The 15,305-nt window shown below is 57.5% G+C and overlaps 1 protein-coding gene across 3 annotated transcripts; it reads left to right on the top strand.

Moving 5' to 3' along the window:
• The first annotated feature begins 3,111 nt into the window (after window positions 1-3,111).
• On the top strand, window positions 3,112-14,602 carry ATN1 (atrophin 1). Of its 3 annotated transcripts, none has more exons than XM_037514424.1 (10): window positions 3,112-3,500; window positions 7,618-7,811; window positions 7,955-8,092; window positions 8,225-8,338; window positions 9,070-11,075; window positions 11,268-11,490; window positions 11,854-12,550; window positions 13,225-13,368; window positions 13,708-13,888; window positions 14,057-14,602. In XM_037514424.1, exons 2-10 carry the CDS (start codon window positions 7,785-7,787, stop codon window positions 14,088-14,090), a joined length of 3,564 nt encoding a protein of 1,187 aa, XP_037370321.1. In that variant the 5' UTR covers window positions 3,112-3,500; window positions 7,618-7,784; the 3' UTR covers window positions 14,091-14,602. The 3 variants fall into 3 exon arrangements, with proteins under 3 accessions (XP_037370321.1, XP_037370323.1, XP_054552440.1); XM_037514426.1 differs by having other exon boundaries at window positions 3,444-3,500; window positions 9,073-11,075; XM_054696465.1 differs by lacking the exon at window positions 3,112-3,500 and having other exon boundaries at window positions 7,507-7,811; window positions 9,073-11,075.
• The last annotated feature ends 703 nt before the right edge of the window (window positions 14,603-15,305 follow it).

The following is a 15,305-nucleotide window of genomic DNA, read 5'->3' as shown; positions in this document are numbered from 1 at the left end:
GTCAGCTTCCCAGTAGGGTGCCCCTCTGTGGCTGGAGACCCCCTTTTACACTTCAGCTCCTGAGGGAGCCTCAGCTTTGAGATGCCGTAGACACCAGAGCACAGACCAGCAGGGAGGAACTATGACCACTAGGGGGAGACAGAGTTCTGCGGGACACCATGCGGGCCCCCAGCTCAGGGTGGGCTGGGAGGAATTTCCAGGATCCCTCTGTGGCCTCCTCCTCTCAGTTCTGTCCTAGGCTCCCCCTGCCATCCTACCCACCTCCAGAACTCTAAGAGGATTCCAGCTTTGTAGGGCAGGCCCCATTTCTTTGCTCTCCTCCTTCCTGGGTCCCTGAGACCTCAGTCATTTCAGCTGAAAGAGCTTCCTGCCCCCTTCTCTTTTAGTGTGGGCATCTCATCTTTCCCTTCCATGTCTCTAGCGCCCTTTTCTGTTTCCCTTGGGGCACACCTTGCTTTTTTCTGTGTCTCTGTTTTCTCTAGCATTCATTTTATCTTAGCTCAGTAACTCTTGGACTGACCAGGACTATTCTGGTTCCAGCCACACTTGCTAACCTCTGCCCTTTCTTCCCTCCCTCCTTCTGGCCAGGTCTCCTCTGGCAGCCATGCCCCTTCCCTCCTCCCCTCAGGTACTGGGTTGGATTGGGTTACAGCTAGCTCTGCCTGGGCCTCCTAGGCCCCTCTCTCCACTTTTCCTTTGTGCCGTTGCCTGGAGACCAGTGGGATATGGGGGGCTGGGGCCAGAAAGGGAGCTGGGGTGAGGCATGGGGTGTCTGTGATGCTCCCTGATTTGTGAGCCTGGCCTTCAGGTGGGGGAGGAATTGTAGGGGGTAGGGCTGGGCTGCTCTTTTGACTCCCCATTCCTTGTTCCTGCCTATGCTGATATTTTTCTTTTCAGCTCAGATCTGCACCTTAGATGATCTAAGCCCATTCCTTAGTGGTTAAAAATAAGGGAGAAGAGCTCAGTCTGGGAGGGAGTTGAGAAGGCCCAGGACCCAGTGGGAGACTGAACTGAGAAGTGCTGCTAGAGAGGAAATGCAATAGGGAGGGGGAAAGACGTGGGGGGAGGAGTCTTGGAACAAAGTTGGGGGGGTGGGGAGAAGGCCGCGGTTTTCCAGAACCTTTGTAGGGAGAGTCAGGGTAGCTTGGGGGAAGTAGGGAACTGGCCCCCAGGGATGAGGAAGGTGGGCATGGGGGAATGTGAATGCCAGTCAATTTAACCTACTGGAGTGGTGAGTCTTTCTTTGGCTAAGGAAGCCTTCTTTGCTCAGGTTCCCAGTGCTTGAGAATCCATTTAGAGCTTTTGGGGTTGCTAGAACTTGGTGGAGCCTGGCTCAAGGACATAAGAGACAAATTTTACCCAGTTGCCACAGAGTCAACCTCCTTCCTCCCCCAGAGTCTGGTGGGACTTTGCCATTCAGGTCCCCCCCCTTCCCTCTCCCCCCCCCCCCCCTTGGCTACTGGCAGGTATGGCCTCACAAATACCTTCTCCCCACCCAAAACTAGAGAGCTCTTGAGAGCTCCCAATCCAGATTCCAGCTCCGGCTCTTCCTGTTTCCCAGCCTGCCTCCTTCCCCATTCTCTGGTCTTCCCAATCTCTGCTGCCAAAAAGCACCCAGTGTCTTGGTGTCCTTTGTCCTGGGAGATGTTGCTGCTTGGTGTGGGGTCCGGGAGAGAACCCAGAAGACACTGGTGGTGGACTGGGGGTGGTGATGGTGTTGCTTCATGGTTGAAGACTGAAAATGGCTGGCAGACTCAGAGCCTGCAGTGGAAAGAGCAGGCAGAGCCTGTGGTCTGTGCTGAGGACTGTCTCATTCACATTAGAACGATTGGGAACAGGGAACCAGGGCACCTAGGAATTTGGCTCCATCTTGAGTGTAATCCCCACCGGAGCCCCTTCCCTGTGGCCCAAAGGTACCATGAGTGATGACTTCAGATTTGAGAAGGAAAATGGAGACACCACCATACAGGAGGGTCTGAGGATGGAGTCCCAGTCCTAGAAATTCATCTCCTACCTACTGGGAACAGCCTTCCCCATCCAGTTCCACTCTCATCTTCCACACCACTGGCCTTCCCGCTTCCAGACTGTCACCAAAGGCCTTGTTTATTATCCATTTCCATCCCATCTTCTATACCATAACCTCAGGAAACCTCCACCCCCCCAGAAACCAGCCATCCCTGGTTGGCTGTCTCCTGCCCTCTTTTCCTCCCTTTCTAGAAGCTGGTTGCCCCCCAGAATATGCATCTGGCCCCACCTGCTTCATCCCTCATCTCTGGCCTTGTCTCCAGTTTTCCTCATCATCTCTAAATTCCTTTAGTTCCTATCCTTTCCCCGAAACCAATCACGGAAACCAATCACGCCAAACTCTTAATTCTTTCCCAAACCTCAATCTCCTATATGTCCCCATCTTTTCAGTTTGTCCCCCAATGATGACCCCAAACCTCTATCCCATTTTCTCTGATAACTGTCCCCAAACCTCTCCCCCTTCACCTCTGCCACAGACGGGTGTCACCCCAAGCTTCCTTCACCCCTCCTAGTCTCACACCTCGCTGCCTCCGAGCACCTCCGTCCCTCCAGCCTACCCCCCTACCCTACTCTCTGCCACCTACCCACAGCCTCCCCCTCACCTCCGACGCCGACCCGCGGCCCCCAAACTTCTCCAGCCTCCCGCTCGCCTGCCCTCACAGCCCACAACCCCTCCCACCCAGCCCTCTCCGGCGCCAGGCCCGCGGGCGCCCCACATTCCGCCTCAGCGAACCCCTCCCCGGCCCCGGCCCCCTCGGCCTCGGCCAACTCGCGCGGCGCCTCCCCCTCTCCGGGCCCCCCTCCCCCTCAGCTGCCGCGCGCTCCCTCCCTGGCGTCTCCCTCCCGGCCCCTCGCGCCTCGGCTCCCCCGCGCTCCCTCCTCTCCTCTTCCTCCCGCCCATCCCCCGCGCCGCGCGCCTCCCCCCGCCCCGCTTTCCTGCGCGAGTCGCCGGACGCGCCGCCCAGCCCGCCCGCAGCCCCGCGTCGGGCCGGGGCCTCGGGCCGGGACCCATTTCGGGGGGCCGCGGGCCTCGGGGAGGGGCGAGGAGGGGCGCGGGCGACGCGGGCCGGCGCGGGCGGGGGCGGCGGGCGGAGGCCGCCCAGGGGCCGGGACCGCGCGGGGCGGGCGGCGCGGGGCGGGCGCGGCGGTCGGAGCGGCGCGGAGGCCGGCCGGGCCGCGGGGGCGAGCGGCGCGGCGGGGGCGGGCGGCGCGGCCCCGGCGTTCCGGCGGCCGCGGGAGGCGCGGGCCCGAGGAGGGCGAGCGGGAGCGGGCGGCGGGGCTTGCTCGGGGCCAGGTGGGGAGAGGGGGATGGGGGCCGCCCTCCGGGGGGGTCGGGGCCGCCGCCGCCGCCGTCGCGGCGGCGACTGAAGCCGAGAGGAGAAGAGGGGGGTGGGGGGCGGCCCCCGCCGCCCCCCGGAGGCGCCGGAGCCCCGGATCCCGCTCGGAGCCAGCCAGCCGTCCCGAGCTGCGCCCAGGTAAGGTCCGCCGCGGCCCGGGCCTCGGGCCCGCCCGGGTTCTGGCCCGCGGCTCCCCACCCCACCCCCACCCCTCCCAGCTCCCCCTCCCGCCGCCGCCTCCATTTGTTATTTTCCCGATCGGGTCCCCCCGCTGCGGCCACCGCGGGGCTTGGAAGCCGGGGACTAGGGGGTGGGGCCGGCCTCCGCGGAGGGATGGGGCGCCCGGAGGGTCGGGAAGGTGGGGGAAGGTGGGAGACTCTTAGGAGGCGGCTGATGGGGCCAAGAGGGGAGCCGGGACCCTCGGTGCGAACGAGGAACACTGAGGTGGGAGGGTTGACGGAGGAAAAATGGGGGTGCCTGTGAGGGGGCTTCAGGGCGAAGGTTAAAAGGATTGGAGGGATGGCAGCGAGGTGGGGCTAGAGCGCTCCAGGAAAAGCCCCAAAGGCCCAAACCCGGTTTTCAGCGTCTGGGGCTCGGGGGTGCTAGGCGAAGAGGAGCAATGGGGAAGGGGTGTGGTAGCTGGAGAGCGGGGCTGTGGCTGGTGAGGGAGAGGACGAAACCTCGGGAAAGGGAGGCTCGGAAGGGCCGAGGAGAGGGCCACCTTTGGGAGGAACCCGCGGTGTTCCTGGGGGGAAGTGGGGAGGCGATGCCTTTGTGACTCAGTTTTCTCTTCCCTGCACCCGTTCACCGGTGCCTGTTTTTCCAGTCCCAGAATAGTTACTTCTTGAAGAGGGGTGCGCTGGGGCCCAATGGTGTGGGTCTTCCTAAAACTAATGAGGAGGAAGCCCTGAACGCTAAAGCTAGAGTTAGGGAAGAAGGGGTTTCTGGGAGGGTGGAAGCAGGAGAGAATTGCGTGATCTTCTAGGCGCTCTAAGCAAGTTGTGACCTCCACCCACAAGTCCCCACAGCACCCACTGCCCCTCTAGCTGTGGTTTCTGTTGGCTGTGGTTCTTCATGACTGTTCTGCGGGCAAAGATTTCCTTTTGTGTGCTTTTGGGGGGCTTATTTCTACCTGGGTAGGTACTCTTTTAAACTCCTTTCGCCGAGGGTGCTAGGGGAGGGTAGGAGTTGCTTTGGCAACTGGAGGGGGAGTGGCTGGCGGAGGGACCCCTGGGATGGACTCTTGAGGGGCAGGTACTGCCATTTCGTTGTCATGGCAATGATCCGGTGGGATGTCCAGTAGGTGGGGGTTCAGATTCTTGATTGGACTGCCATCTTTGGCTATGTCCTTGGGACTCTTGGCCGGGTCCAGGAGGTACTGCTGGCAGATAGGAGGTTCCCAGGGGGTCCACCCCCTTCTGTCCAGCTGCTGCTGTCTGTTGGAACTGGTAGACATGTTGCTTGCAGGTCTTAGGTGTTTCTTCAAGCTCCACCCACTTAGGCATGGTGGGAGGGTGGAAATACTCCTGTTCAAATTATACCATCTTTGATAATTCTTTCTGGTCTCTCTACTTCCTTATTATTAGGTATATTTTGCATACCATAGTCTTTTTGCTTCTTTACACTAATATGCTTCCATTTTCTTAAATACGAGTATCCCTTTTTCTCATTCCCACACTCTCCCCACAGTGATTCCTTCCCTCAGCTAACCTTTGATTGTCTGTTTCCTTGACCTTGTAGGAATCACTGGCTTCTCCATGTCCATCCCCGGAGAGGGTGGCCCAAGGGAGAGGGCTGTGGAACTGCCTGGTGCAGTGGAAATACTCTGGAACAGGAGCCAGCAGACCCAGGCTAGTCCTGGCTGTGCCGCTAGCTAACCGTGACCTTGGGCAAGTCACTTCTCCTTCTTTGAGCCTCAGCTTCATTGTTCAAGGTTATAGATTAGAGATGATCTCTGAGGCCCCTCTGACCACACTGGACTCTACGAGGGCTTAGACCAGCGCTTTGTATCTGCTGCTCTGGTCTTTGTTATCTAGGATTCACTTTGGACTGGTTAGTTTGTTGGGCCAGAATGGTGATGGGGCTGGGCCAGAGTTCCTGAAGTTGGCCATGCATACCCTTCCCAGAAAGCCCCTAAGCCTCCTGTATATTCCTTCTGCCATCCCGTTGAAGATTTCACCCTGAATTTTTTGTCCTGTTTTTACTTAGAGACTCTTTCCCTGTTTCTCACTTTCTACATTGCCAACATGCTCTTTATCATTTTCCTTGTGGTAAGGCAGTGAAGGTGCTTAGTGTGCTGCCCCAAACATAGTAGGTGCTCTATAAATAGTAATTACAGTGACTGGATGGGGGGAGGGACTGGAGTGTGGCACAGCTTGTGGGTGCTGAAACAGGCCCCAGGTTCAGAAACACATACAACCCCTCCTAATTCCTTCTCTCCAATTACTTACTCTTTTACATGGCTCTTCCAAATCAATGCTAATTTTAGCAGGATTCAACTGATTAAAAAAGTTGAGGTGAGGAAGTGTTTAATGTCTACGTTCTCCACATACTTGTCTCTTGTTTCTCTGGCCCCCTGGATCCCTTTGCTTTAACTGGCTTGGTGAGCTGGTTCTGTGATGGGGAGAGAGGTGGGCTTCTCTGCTGGGCTGGCAAGGACACACCTATCACAAAGTCATCTTTGTTGTGTGTGTGTGAAGATTATTTTCGCCTTGTATGTTGGGTTTTGTTCTTTGAATTTTTTGCGGGGTTGACAACATTTAAAAACCAATCTGCACAACAACTCAAAAATAGCTGTTGAGAGAAATGGCCGTTTACTGGGCAACCAGTCAGTCAGTTGAAAGTTTCGAAGACCTGGAGCTCTGTCCCAGCTGTCTTGTGACTCCAGGTCAATTGTTATTAAGTTTCCTGGAAAGGTTAGGCTCCCCCGGCAAGGCCTGCCTCAGCAGGGTTCAGTGGAGGTGAGTGAGAAGTAATTACTCTGTATTCCTAGGGGAACATATGCTGGAGAATTCTGACCTGAACTCAGTATAGGTGGGTAAGCTTATTCTGTTCCCACCAAGGCCTCCAGCACTTCATTCAAAACCTACTGTAGTTAGTGGGTTTAAAGGTCAAGAAAGAGAGAAGAACAGAACACCCATATAAACACGTCAGTGGCAGAGTTAGAAAGGAAGAGCAGTATTTTTTTGCTTTCAAAAGATCTTATGGTCAGTAACATGGAAAGACGTGACACTTAGCAAGAAAAGTAACAAGTGCAAATGAAAATAGCTGGCTATATATAGATATATCAAGATAAATATATAAATATTTATATGGGCTGCGAGGAGGTGTGCGTCCCTGTCTACGTCAAGTGGGAGGCTAGCTTTCATATTTGTCGGTTTGTGTTGTGTGCTCACTGATAATCTGAGTGGTTGGTAAAGTGAAAGCCCTGCCTTTTCCTTGAACCCCAAGGAACTCAGGCACTACAGAAGGGGGCTTTATGAGCTCTCACAAACCAACTTCTGCACTTTGGGGATCGTCGGCTACACAGGGCTGTGTGCTCTGCATTGCAGAATGGGGCATTCTTCTCCCACCTACTCTGATGTGAAAAAAAGATTCTTCTCATATCTCTGAGCTGATCTAGGCTTTCTGAGAATTCTCCCCAGCAACCTCTGATGAGAGCACAGCAAAGTTTAGAAGAGTGAGCATGAGCTTTGAAGTTGGGAGACGTGGGTTTGATTCTGATTCCTTCACTGTGTATTTATCACATGAAGGGGGGCAAGTCACAGTCTTTGAGCCTAAGTTTTTTCACCTATGTAACGGGGGTAATAAGAGTATCTTCTTTTGGGGGTTGGTTGTAAATATTAGATGAAATTGTGTTACATGTAAGGGCTCGACACAAAGAAGGCACTCAAGAAATTAGTCACTACTTCAGCTACATTTCTTTATGCTTCTTTTAAGGCTCTGTGGAATTCGTGTGTACACAAATACTCCCAAGGGATCCCTTGGGTAAAATAGTGTGATCTCCCGAATTGGGGCTCATGGGTGCATCAGATTTTCCTGGTGTCCCCAGAGATGATGGAGATGATATTGTGAGCAGAGTCTCTTTCACTGGTAGCAGAGGTGGCCCCTAGGGCCAGCCAGTAGTGTCCTAAGGGCCTGCACCTCTTGGCCACAGACCTGGGGCTGGGCCGCGTCCTGTCTTTTGCATGCACAGCAGTGTCCCCCTCCAGGTTGCCACCCCAGTGTAGCGTGTCTGATGGTCTTTTCCTCACAGGCTTCACTGGAAACAGATCCTGCCAGTTCCAGGTGCCTATACTGGACACTTGGAGATCCTGCTTCCTGCTTCCCAGGCCACAGCTGTGGGGGACTTGGGGTGAAGCAGAGACGTTTCTGTATTCAGCTGCCCAGGCAGAGGAGAATGGGGTCTCCACAGCCTGAAGAATGAAGACACGACAGAATAAAGACTCAGTGAGTAACAGTGAAGATGAGACCTGAAAGATGAGGGACAGGGAAGTTAGGGGGAAGAGCCCAAAAAGAATAGAGATAAGGACATTAGAAAGTTAGATGTGAAAAATAACGTTATCTGCCTCCTTCCTTCTCTTCTCCCTCAGATGTCAATGAGGAGTGGACGGAAGAAAGAGGCCCCTGGGCCCCGGGAAGAGCTGAGATCGAGGGGCCGGGCCTCCCCTGGAGGGGTCAGCACGTCCAGCAGTGATGGCAAAGCCGAGAAGTCGAGGCAGACAGCCAAGGTATTCTGTCCTCAGGTCCTCCCACAGGATGCCGGGGCGCTGGGCTGAGGGTGCTGTGGGGAAACTTCCTGTCTGGCAGAGGGTAATGGTAGAGGCTCAGGAGGTGTAAGGCAGGAATTCTCTTTCTAACAGAAGGCCCGCGTGGAGGAAGCCTCCACCCCCAAGGTCAGCAAGCAGGGCCGGAGTGAGGAGATCTCAGAGAGTGAAAGTGAGGAGACCAGCGCACCAAAAAAGACGAAAACCGAGGTGGGAGACCCTACAGCCACCCTGACCTGTTTCCCGACCATTCTTTTCCCCAGACCTCCTTTCGCTCACCTTTTCTTTCATTCCCTTCACCTTGCCTGGGGTATGAGAGACAAGTCAATTCTAGTGCTCGCTGAACAAAAGCCTTCTCTCATCTGTCAGATAGATTTAGGGCTTTGGCCAGGCCAATAAGGTGACCGGGCAGGGCCAGCGGGGGCTGGAAAAGTGTGGGGGGAAAAAGCCTTTCCTTTTCTAGATCCTAATTTTCATGAAGGGACTGGGGGTGGGGGGAGGTTTAGGGGTGAGAAGTCTTAGTGGAAGGAACAAATAAATCATGAGGAACATGCAGAAGTCTTTTTAAAAATAAGGGTTTGGGGATGATTTAGTTACAGGGTAAAGGAGGTGAGAGGAGGGCGGATATGACTGGCAGATGATAGGGACATGGGTTCAGCTGTGGATGGGGAGGAGATGCTGGAGATGGATGCTTGAGGAATGAGTAGGGTTTTATAAGGAAGGAAACTGCTATGAAGCAGCTGAAGATGTGGGGAGAGTGGAGGGTGCCCACATGCAAGGAGGTGAGCTTGGGCAAGGGCACTTGTATTCATCAAGCCGTGTGGTACAGTGGCATACTGTGACGGGGAAATAAATGACTTTGTGCAAAGGAGGCACCTAGATTTTCTAGGGGAAGCAAGGAAGGAGAAGCAAAGGGGAAAAATGCCCTCTCTTTCCCACAGCAGGAGCTCCCTCGGCCACAATCTCCCTCAGATCTGGACAGTTTAGATGGGCGGAGCCTCAATGATGATGGCAGCAGCGACCCTAGGGACATTGACCAGGATAACCGAAGCACGTCCCCCAGCATCTACAGCCCTGGAAGTGTGGAGAATGACTCCGACTCATCCTCTGGCCTGTCCCAGGGCCCAGCCCGCCCCTACCACCCACCTCCACTCTTTCCTCCCTCCCCCCCTCCACCAGACAACACCCCCCGACAGCCAGAGCCTGGCTTTGAACCCCATTCTTCTGTGACACCCACTGGATATCATGCTCCCATGGAGCACCCCCCATCTCGAATGTTTCAGGCTCCTCCTGGAGCCCCTCCCCCTCACCCACAGCTCTACCCTGGGGGGTCTGGTGGAGGTGTTTTATCTGGACCTCCCATGGGTCCCAAGGGGGGAGGGGCTGCCTCTTCAGTGGGGACCCCTAGTGGGGGTAAGCAGCACCCACCACCCACCACCCCCATTTCAATATCAAACTCTGGATCTGGTGGTGCTCCCCCAACAAAGCCACCTAACACTCCAGTGGGTGGTGGGAACCTACCCTCTGCACCACCACCAGCCACCTTCCCCCATGTGACACCAAACCTGCCTCCCCCGCCTGCTCTGAGACCCCTTAACAATGCATCTGCCTCTCCTCCTGGCCTGGGGGCCCAGCCACTACCTGGGCATCTGCCCTCTCCCCATGCCATGGGGCAAGGTATGGGTGGACTTCCTCCTGGCCCAGAGAAAGGCCCCACTCTAGCTCCTTCACCTCACCCTCTGCCTCCTGCTTCCTCCTCTTCTACCCCAGCCCCCCCCATGAGGTATCCTTATTCTTCCTCTAGCAGTAGCTCTGCAGCAGCCTCTTCTGCCAGTTCTTCCTCTTCCTCCCAGTACCCAGCTTCCCAGGCATTACCCAGTTATCCCCACTCCTTCCCACCCCCAACAAGCCTTTCTGTCTCCAATCAGCCACCCAAGTACACTCAGCCTTCTCTCCCCTCCCAGGCAGTGTGGAGCCAGGGTCCCCCCCCACCTCCTCCCTATGGCCGTCTCTTAGCCAACAACAATGCCCATTCAGGTCCCTTCCCTCCTCCAACGGGGGGCCAGTCTGCAGCTCACCCACCAGCCCCAACACATCACCATCACCACCAGCAACAGCAGCAGCAGCAGCAGCAGCAGCAGCAACAACAACAGCAACATCATGGAAGCTCTGGACCCCCTCCACCTGGAGCATATCCCCACCCCCTGGAGAGCAGTGGCTCCCATCATGCACACCCTTATGCCATGTCTCCCTCTCTGGGGTCTTTGAGGCCCTACCCACCAGGGCCAGCACATCTGCCTCCACCTCACAACCAGGTGTCCTACAGCCAAGCAGGCCCCAGTGGCCCCCCCGCCGCCTCTTCTTCTTCCAATTCTTCCTCCTCGCAAGGGTCCTACCCAAGTTCACACCCCTCCCCTAACCAGGGCCCCCAAGGGGCACCCTACCCCTTCCCACCGGTGCCTCCGGTCACCACCTCCTCGGCTACCCTTTCCACGGTCATCGCCACGGTGGCCTCCTCGCCAGCAAGCTACAAAACAGCCTCCCCACCTGGGCCCCCACCGTATGGAAAGAGAGCCCCATCCCCAGGGACCTACAAGACAGCTACCCCACCAGGATACAAGCCGGGGTCACCGCCCTCCTTCCGAACCGGGACCCCACCAGGCTATCGAGGCGCCTCGCCGCCCGCAGGGCCAGGGACCTTCAAGCCCGGCTCACCCACCGTGGGACCCGGGCCTCTTCCACCTGCAGGGCCCTCAGGCCTGCCATCCCTACCGGCACCGCCACCGCCGGCGGCCCCTGCCTCAGGGCCGCCCCTGAACGCCACGCAAATCAAGCAGGAGCCGGCGGAGGAGTATGAGACCCCCGAGAGCCCAGTGCCCCCTGCCCGCAGCCCCTCGCCCCCTCCCAAGGTGGTAGACGTGCCCAGCCATGCCAGTCAGTCGGCCAGGTGAGCGGGCGGGCCTGGAACGGGAAGCGACGGAGTTGGGCAGGGGGAGGGGATCGGCACCGGGGGGCCTGGCGTTCCTGTGCTTTTTGACTGTACTCCAGACCCTCGCGCCGCCTGCGGGGCTCCTCCGGGGGCGGGGTCCCCCGGCAGCTCCCCGGGACTGAGCGCGCGCTGCCTCCGCGTCCCCGGCAGGTTCAACAAACACCTGGACCGCGGCTTTAATTCGTGCGCGCGCAGCGACCTGTACTTCGTGCCGCTGGAGGGCTCCAAGCTGGCCAAGAAGCGGGCCGACCTGGTGGAGAAGGTGCGGCGCGAGGCCGAGCAGCGCGCGCGCGAAGAGAAGGAGCGCGAGCGCGAGCGGGAGCGCGAGAAGGAGCGCGAGCGCGAGAAGGAGCGCGAGCTGGAACGCAGCGTGGTGAGTGCGTCACCCGAGCGCGGCCGCCCGGGCCCGGCCTCCTCTGCGCCGCGCCGGGGCGGGGCGTCACTTCGCCACCTGCCGGGGAGGAGGAGGCACTGCAGCTCAGGAAATAGGGCCGGGAAGAGGCTGTCGCTGCCCAGGGTGGCGGGGAGGCCGGCTGGGGCGGACTACCCGAGAATCGTGAATCGCAGGAAAAGCCAATATCCTACACAGGAAGAGAAGGGGGGAGGAGTTCTGGTGGGCCGGGTTCTGACCAAGCAGTTGGGCATTCAGCTGCTTAGACAAATGAGCAGCCCAGGATCAGTCAGTCCCCTGCTTCCAGATCTTGCCCTTTTGACTCTGCTTCTCTGTATCCTGCAGAAGTTGGCTCAGGAGGGCCGTGCTCCAGTGGAGTGTCCGTCTCTCGGCCCAGTGCCCCATCGCCCTCCATTCGAGCCAGGCAGTGCAGTGGCGACAGTGCCCCCCTACTTAGGACCTGACACGCCGGCCCTTCGCACTCTCAGTGAATACGCCCGGCCCCATGTCATGTCTCCTGGCAATCGCAACCACCCATTCTATGTGCCCCTGGGGGCAGTGGACCCGGGGCTTCTGGGTTACAATGTCCCGGCCCTGTACAGTAGTGACCCAGCAGCCCGCGAGAGAGAGCGCGAAGCCCGGGAGCGAGACCTCCGTGACCGCCTCAAGCCTGGCTTCGAGGTGAAGCCCAGTGAGCTGGAACCCCTACATGGGGTCCCTGGACCAGGCCTGGATCCCTTCCCTCGACATGGGGGCCTGGCTCTGCAGCCCGGCCCCCCTGGCCTGCATCCTTTCCCCTTTCACCCAAGCCTGGGGCCTTTGGAGAGAGAACGTCTAGCGCTGGCAGCTGGGCCAGCCCTGCGGCCTGATATGTCCTATGCCGAGCGTCTGGCAGCTGAGAGGCAGCACGCAGAAAGGGTGGCAGCCCTTGGCAATGACCCCCTGGCACGGCTGCAGATGCTCAACGTGACCCCCCATCACCACCAGCACTCCCACATCCATTCTCATCTGCACCTCCACCAGCAGGATGCCATCCATGCAGGTGAGAACCCTGTTTCCTTGTCTTGGGCCTTTGGGGGCACTTTGCCTCCTGACAGGTGATTGGGCTCATCAGTTCCTCCTCTAGCCGGACTGGAGCTGCTCTGCTGAGATTGCTGCCCTGGTCTCAGCTTTTCTGTCTTCTCCCCTAACTTGTCTTCTCATGCCCTGATCTTGCACAGAGACTGTTCCTCGCATCCCAGCCCTTTCTAGGTTCTAACATTCCACCCATGATAGAGGCCTTAAGTGGAAACCTTTGAAGGAACACCACCTTTCTCCATTGCAGCCCTTTCCCCAGCCTTTCTGTCCCTTATTTCACAATGCGCAGACCGTAGCCCACCTGCCCTTGTAGTCGTGTCCATTGCTAGCTCTTTCGTGCTTTCTCCAGGTCCTCTTTTTTCTTGTCTCATTTCCTGAACTTCCTCATCTTATCCATTTCCTCTCAGCAGTTTATTTCTCTCCTTTTCCTCAGATACATCTGGCAATTGCAGTCTGCTTTAGTTGTATCCTGTCTGTCCCCCAGAGCCCTAGTCCTTCCATTGTGCCTCCTGTAGAGTCTGGCCCTTCCTGAGTTTGATAGTCCAGCTCTCTCCCCAGATTTGGATTCCCACACCCACCAAATGCATGTTTTCCCCAAACCTGCCTCCTGGTAACACCTTCCTCTTCTCTAACCGCCAGCCTCTGCCTCCGTGCACCCTCTCATTGACCCTCTGGCCTCAGGGTCTCACCTCACCCGGATCCCCTACCCAGCTGGGACTCTCCCCAACCCCCTTCTTCCTCACCCTCTGCACGAGAACGAAGTTCTTCGTCACCAGCTCTTTGGTAAGGATGGAGTAGGGGGTGGGGAAGGTCTACTGAGAGGACAGAAAGGAGGGGTTTGGGTGCTGGGATGGGTTGAGTTGGGCCTGGGAGGGATGAGGAGAACCCAGAGGAGCTGGGAATGGGGGTGGGGAGTTCTGGGGCCCTGCCCAAGAGAGGCACAGATTTGAGGGCCAGGCTGAGAGCTTTGAATTCTGAAGATCACTGACCACTCACAGGACTAGCCATTACCTAGCTTTAAGTCTGCATTTTCTCTGTCTGAAACTGGCTGTCTGCCTCCTGACCCCAAGCAGGCACCCAGTACCCCATCACTCATGTGCCCTCTGCCCTTCCTGCCCACAGCTGCTCCTTACCGGGACCTGCCAGCCTCCCTCTCTGCCCCAATGTCAGCTGCTCACCAGCTGCAGGCCATGCACGCGCAGTCTGCTGAGCTGCAGCGCTTGGCGCTGGAGCAGCAGCAATGGCTGCATGCCCATCACCCACTGCACAGTGTGCCGCTGCCTGCCCAGGAGGACTACTACAGGTACTGCGGGGGGAGGGGCAGTGCTGGGCCAGAGAAGGGGGTGTGAGTCATCTCAGCTGGGATGGGGTATGGGCACTAGGTTCCTGAATGAGGGAAACCCTCCTCTGGGGGGCCACTCTGAGCCACCTCCATCTCTCATATCTGCTCTGCATTCCCTCTCTCCCCCAGTCACCTGAAGAAGGAAAGCGACAAGCCACTGTAGAACCTGTGATCAAGAGAGTACCTGCGGCCCCTGCTTGTGGACCTTGGAGACCTCCCTCCTGGCCTGCTTCCTGGAGCAAGGAGGGGTGCTGCTCAGTTGCAGGGCCTCAGCAGCTGGGCATGGGGGGCGGGGGAGGGACTGTAGGAAGGCCAAGGCTCCTGTGGTGTGCGGAGGTAGGGATGGCCTGGATGGGGGCAGAAAGCGCACAGTATCTTGGACCAGGTCCCTCTTCCTTGTCCCCCTGCTTTCTTCCTCCCTCTTGCCCAATCCCAGGTGGCCACTGCCCTCCTTCCTGCCCTTGGTGTGATTATTTCATCTGTTAGATGTGGCTGTTTTGCGTAGCATCTTGTGCGCCCCTGCCCCTTTCCAGCCCCAGTGTGCGCGCCCCCTCTGCGATGTATGCCCTTTCCCTTCCCCCCATTAATAATTTATATATATAAATATCTATATGACGCTCTTTAAAAAACATCCCAACCAAAACCAAACAAAACATCCTCACGACTCCCCAGGAAGCTGGCTGTGACTGGTTCTTTGCGGGAGGTGGGGGTGGCGGTGGGAGTGGGGGAGTTCTCTGCTCAGCGGGACCTGAAACCCAAAACTAGCCAGAGAAGGGGGAAAGCACGGGCCTTGGGAAGGCATTGGGTGCAGGGACCTTAGAGAGTTCGAAAGGGGTCCTCAATAGCCGTTGTATGTGGGGGGGGTTCCCAGCTGTGCTAGCCTAGGCAAGACTGCTCAGACAGGGCACTTCTGCCAGTGTTCCCACGGGGAGGTGCCATCAGTGCCCTGAGTCCTTTCTGCAGAATATAATTGGAGAAACTGTTTGGAAGCTGAGGTTCAGAGGGCAGCGTTTAATGGGGTAAAACGACTAAAACCCTGGAATCTACGCCGGGTTTTTGTGGCATGGGTGACAATTTCAACCGCCCGAAAGGACAGACACGTTAGGGGGCGTGGCGCCGCAGCGCGCCACCCGGACTAGGCCATTTTAGGGCCCGGCCGGCCGCAGCCGCGGCGGCTGCCGGCTTTTCTGGAGGCGAAGCTCGGGCCGCGTACTTGAAAGCGAAAGGGGTGTGTCTGGTTCTCCCTGCCAATCAGCATCGGTCTCATTTGCATAGGCTCGTAGCAAACGTTCTCAAACTCTAGAAATGAATGATTTCAGTAAGTTCTTGACAATACCGCTTTTCCCTCGGAAAGTGGCGGCGCACCTCGTTGCTTATG

The sequence above is a fragment of the Talpa occidentalis genome, unplaced genomic scaffold, assembly GCF_014898055.3.
Source record: "Talpa occidentalis isolate TD23 unplaced genomic scaffold, MPIMG_talOcc4v2.1 talOcc4.16, whole genome shotgun sequence".
Taxonomy (NCBI): domain Eukaryota; kingdom Metazoa; phylum Chordata; class Mammalia; order Eulipotyphla; family Talpidae; genus Talpa; species Talpa occidentalis.
This window is presented reverse-complemented; position numbering and strand designations above follow the sequence as displayed.

Excerpts from the sequence above, each read along its gene's own strand:
- ATN1 (XM_037514424.1), top strand. The coding sequence starts at position 7,785 with ATGAAGACACGACAGAATAAAGACTCA. Across the intron at positions 12,551-13,224 it reads GCAGGATGCCATCCATGCAG|CCTCTGCCTCCGTGCACCCT; the intron begins GTGAGAACCCTG and ends TCTAACCGCCAG. Across the intron at positions 13,369-13,707 it reads TCTTCGTCACCAGCTCTTTG|CTGCTCCTTACCGGGACCTG; the intron begins GTAAGGATGGAG and ends TCCTGCCCACAG.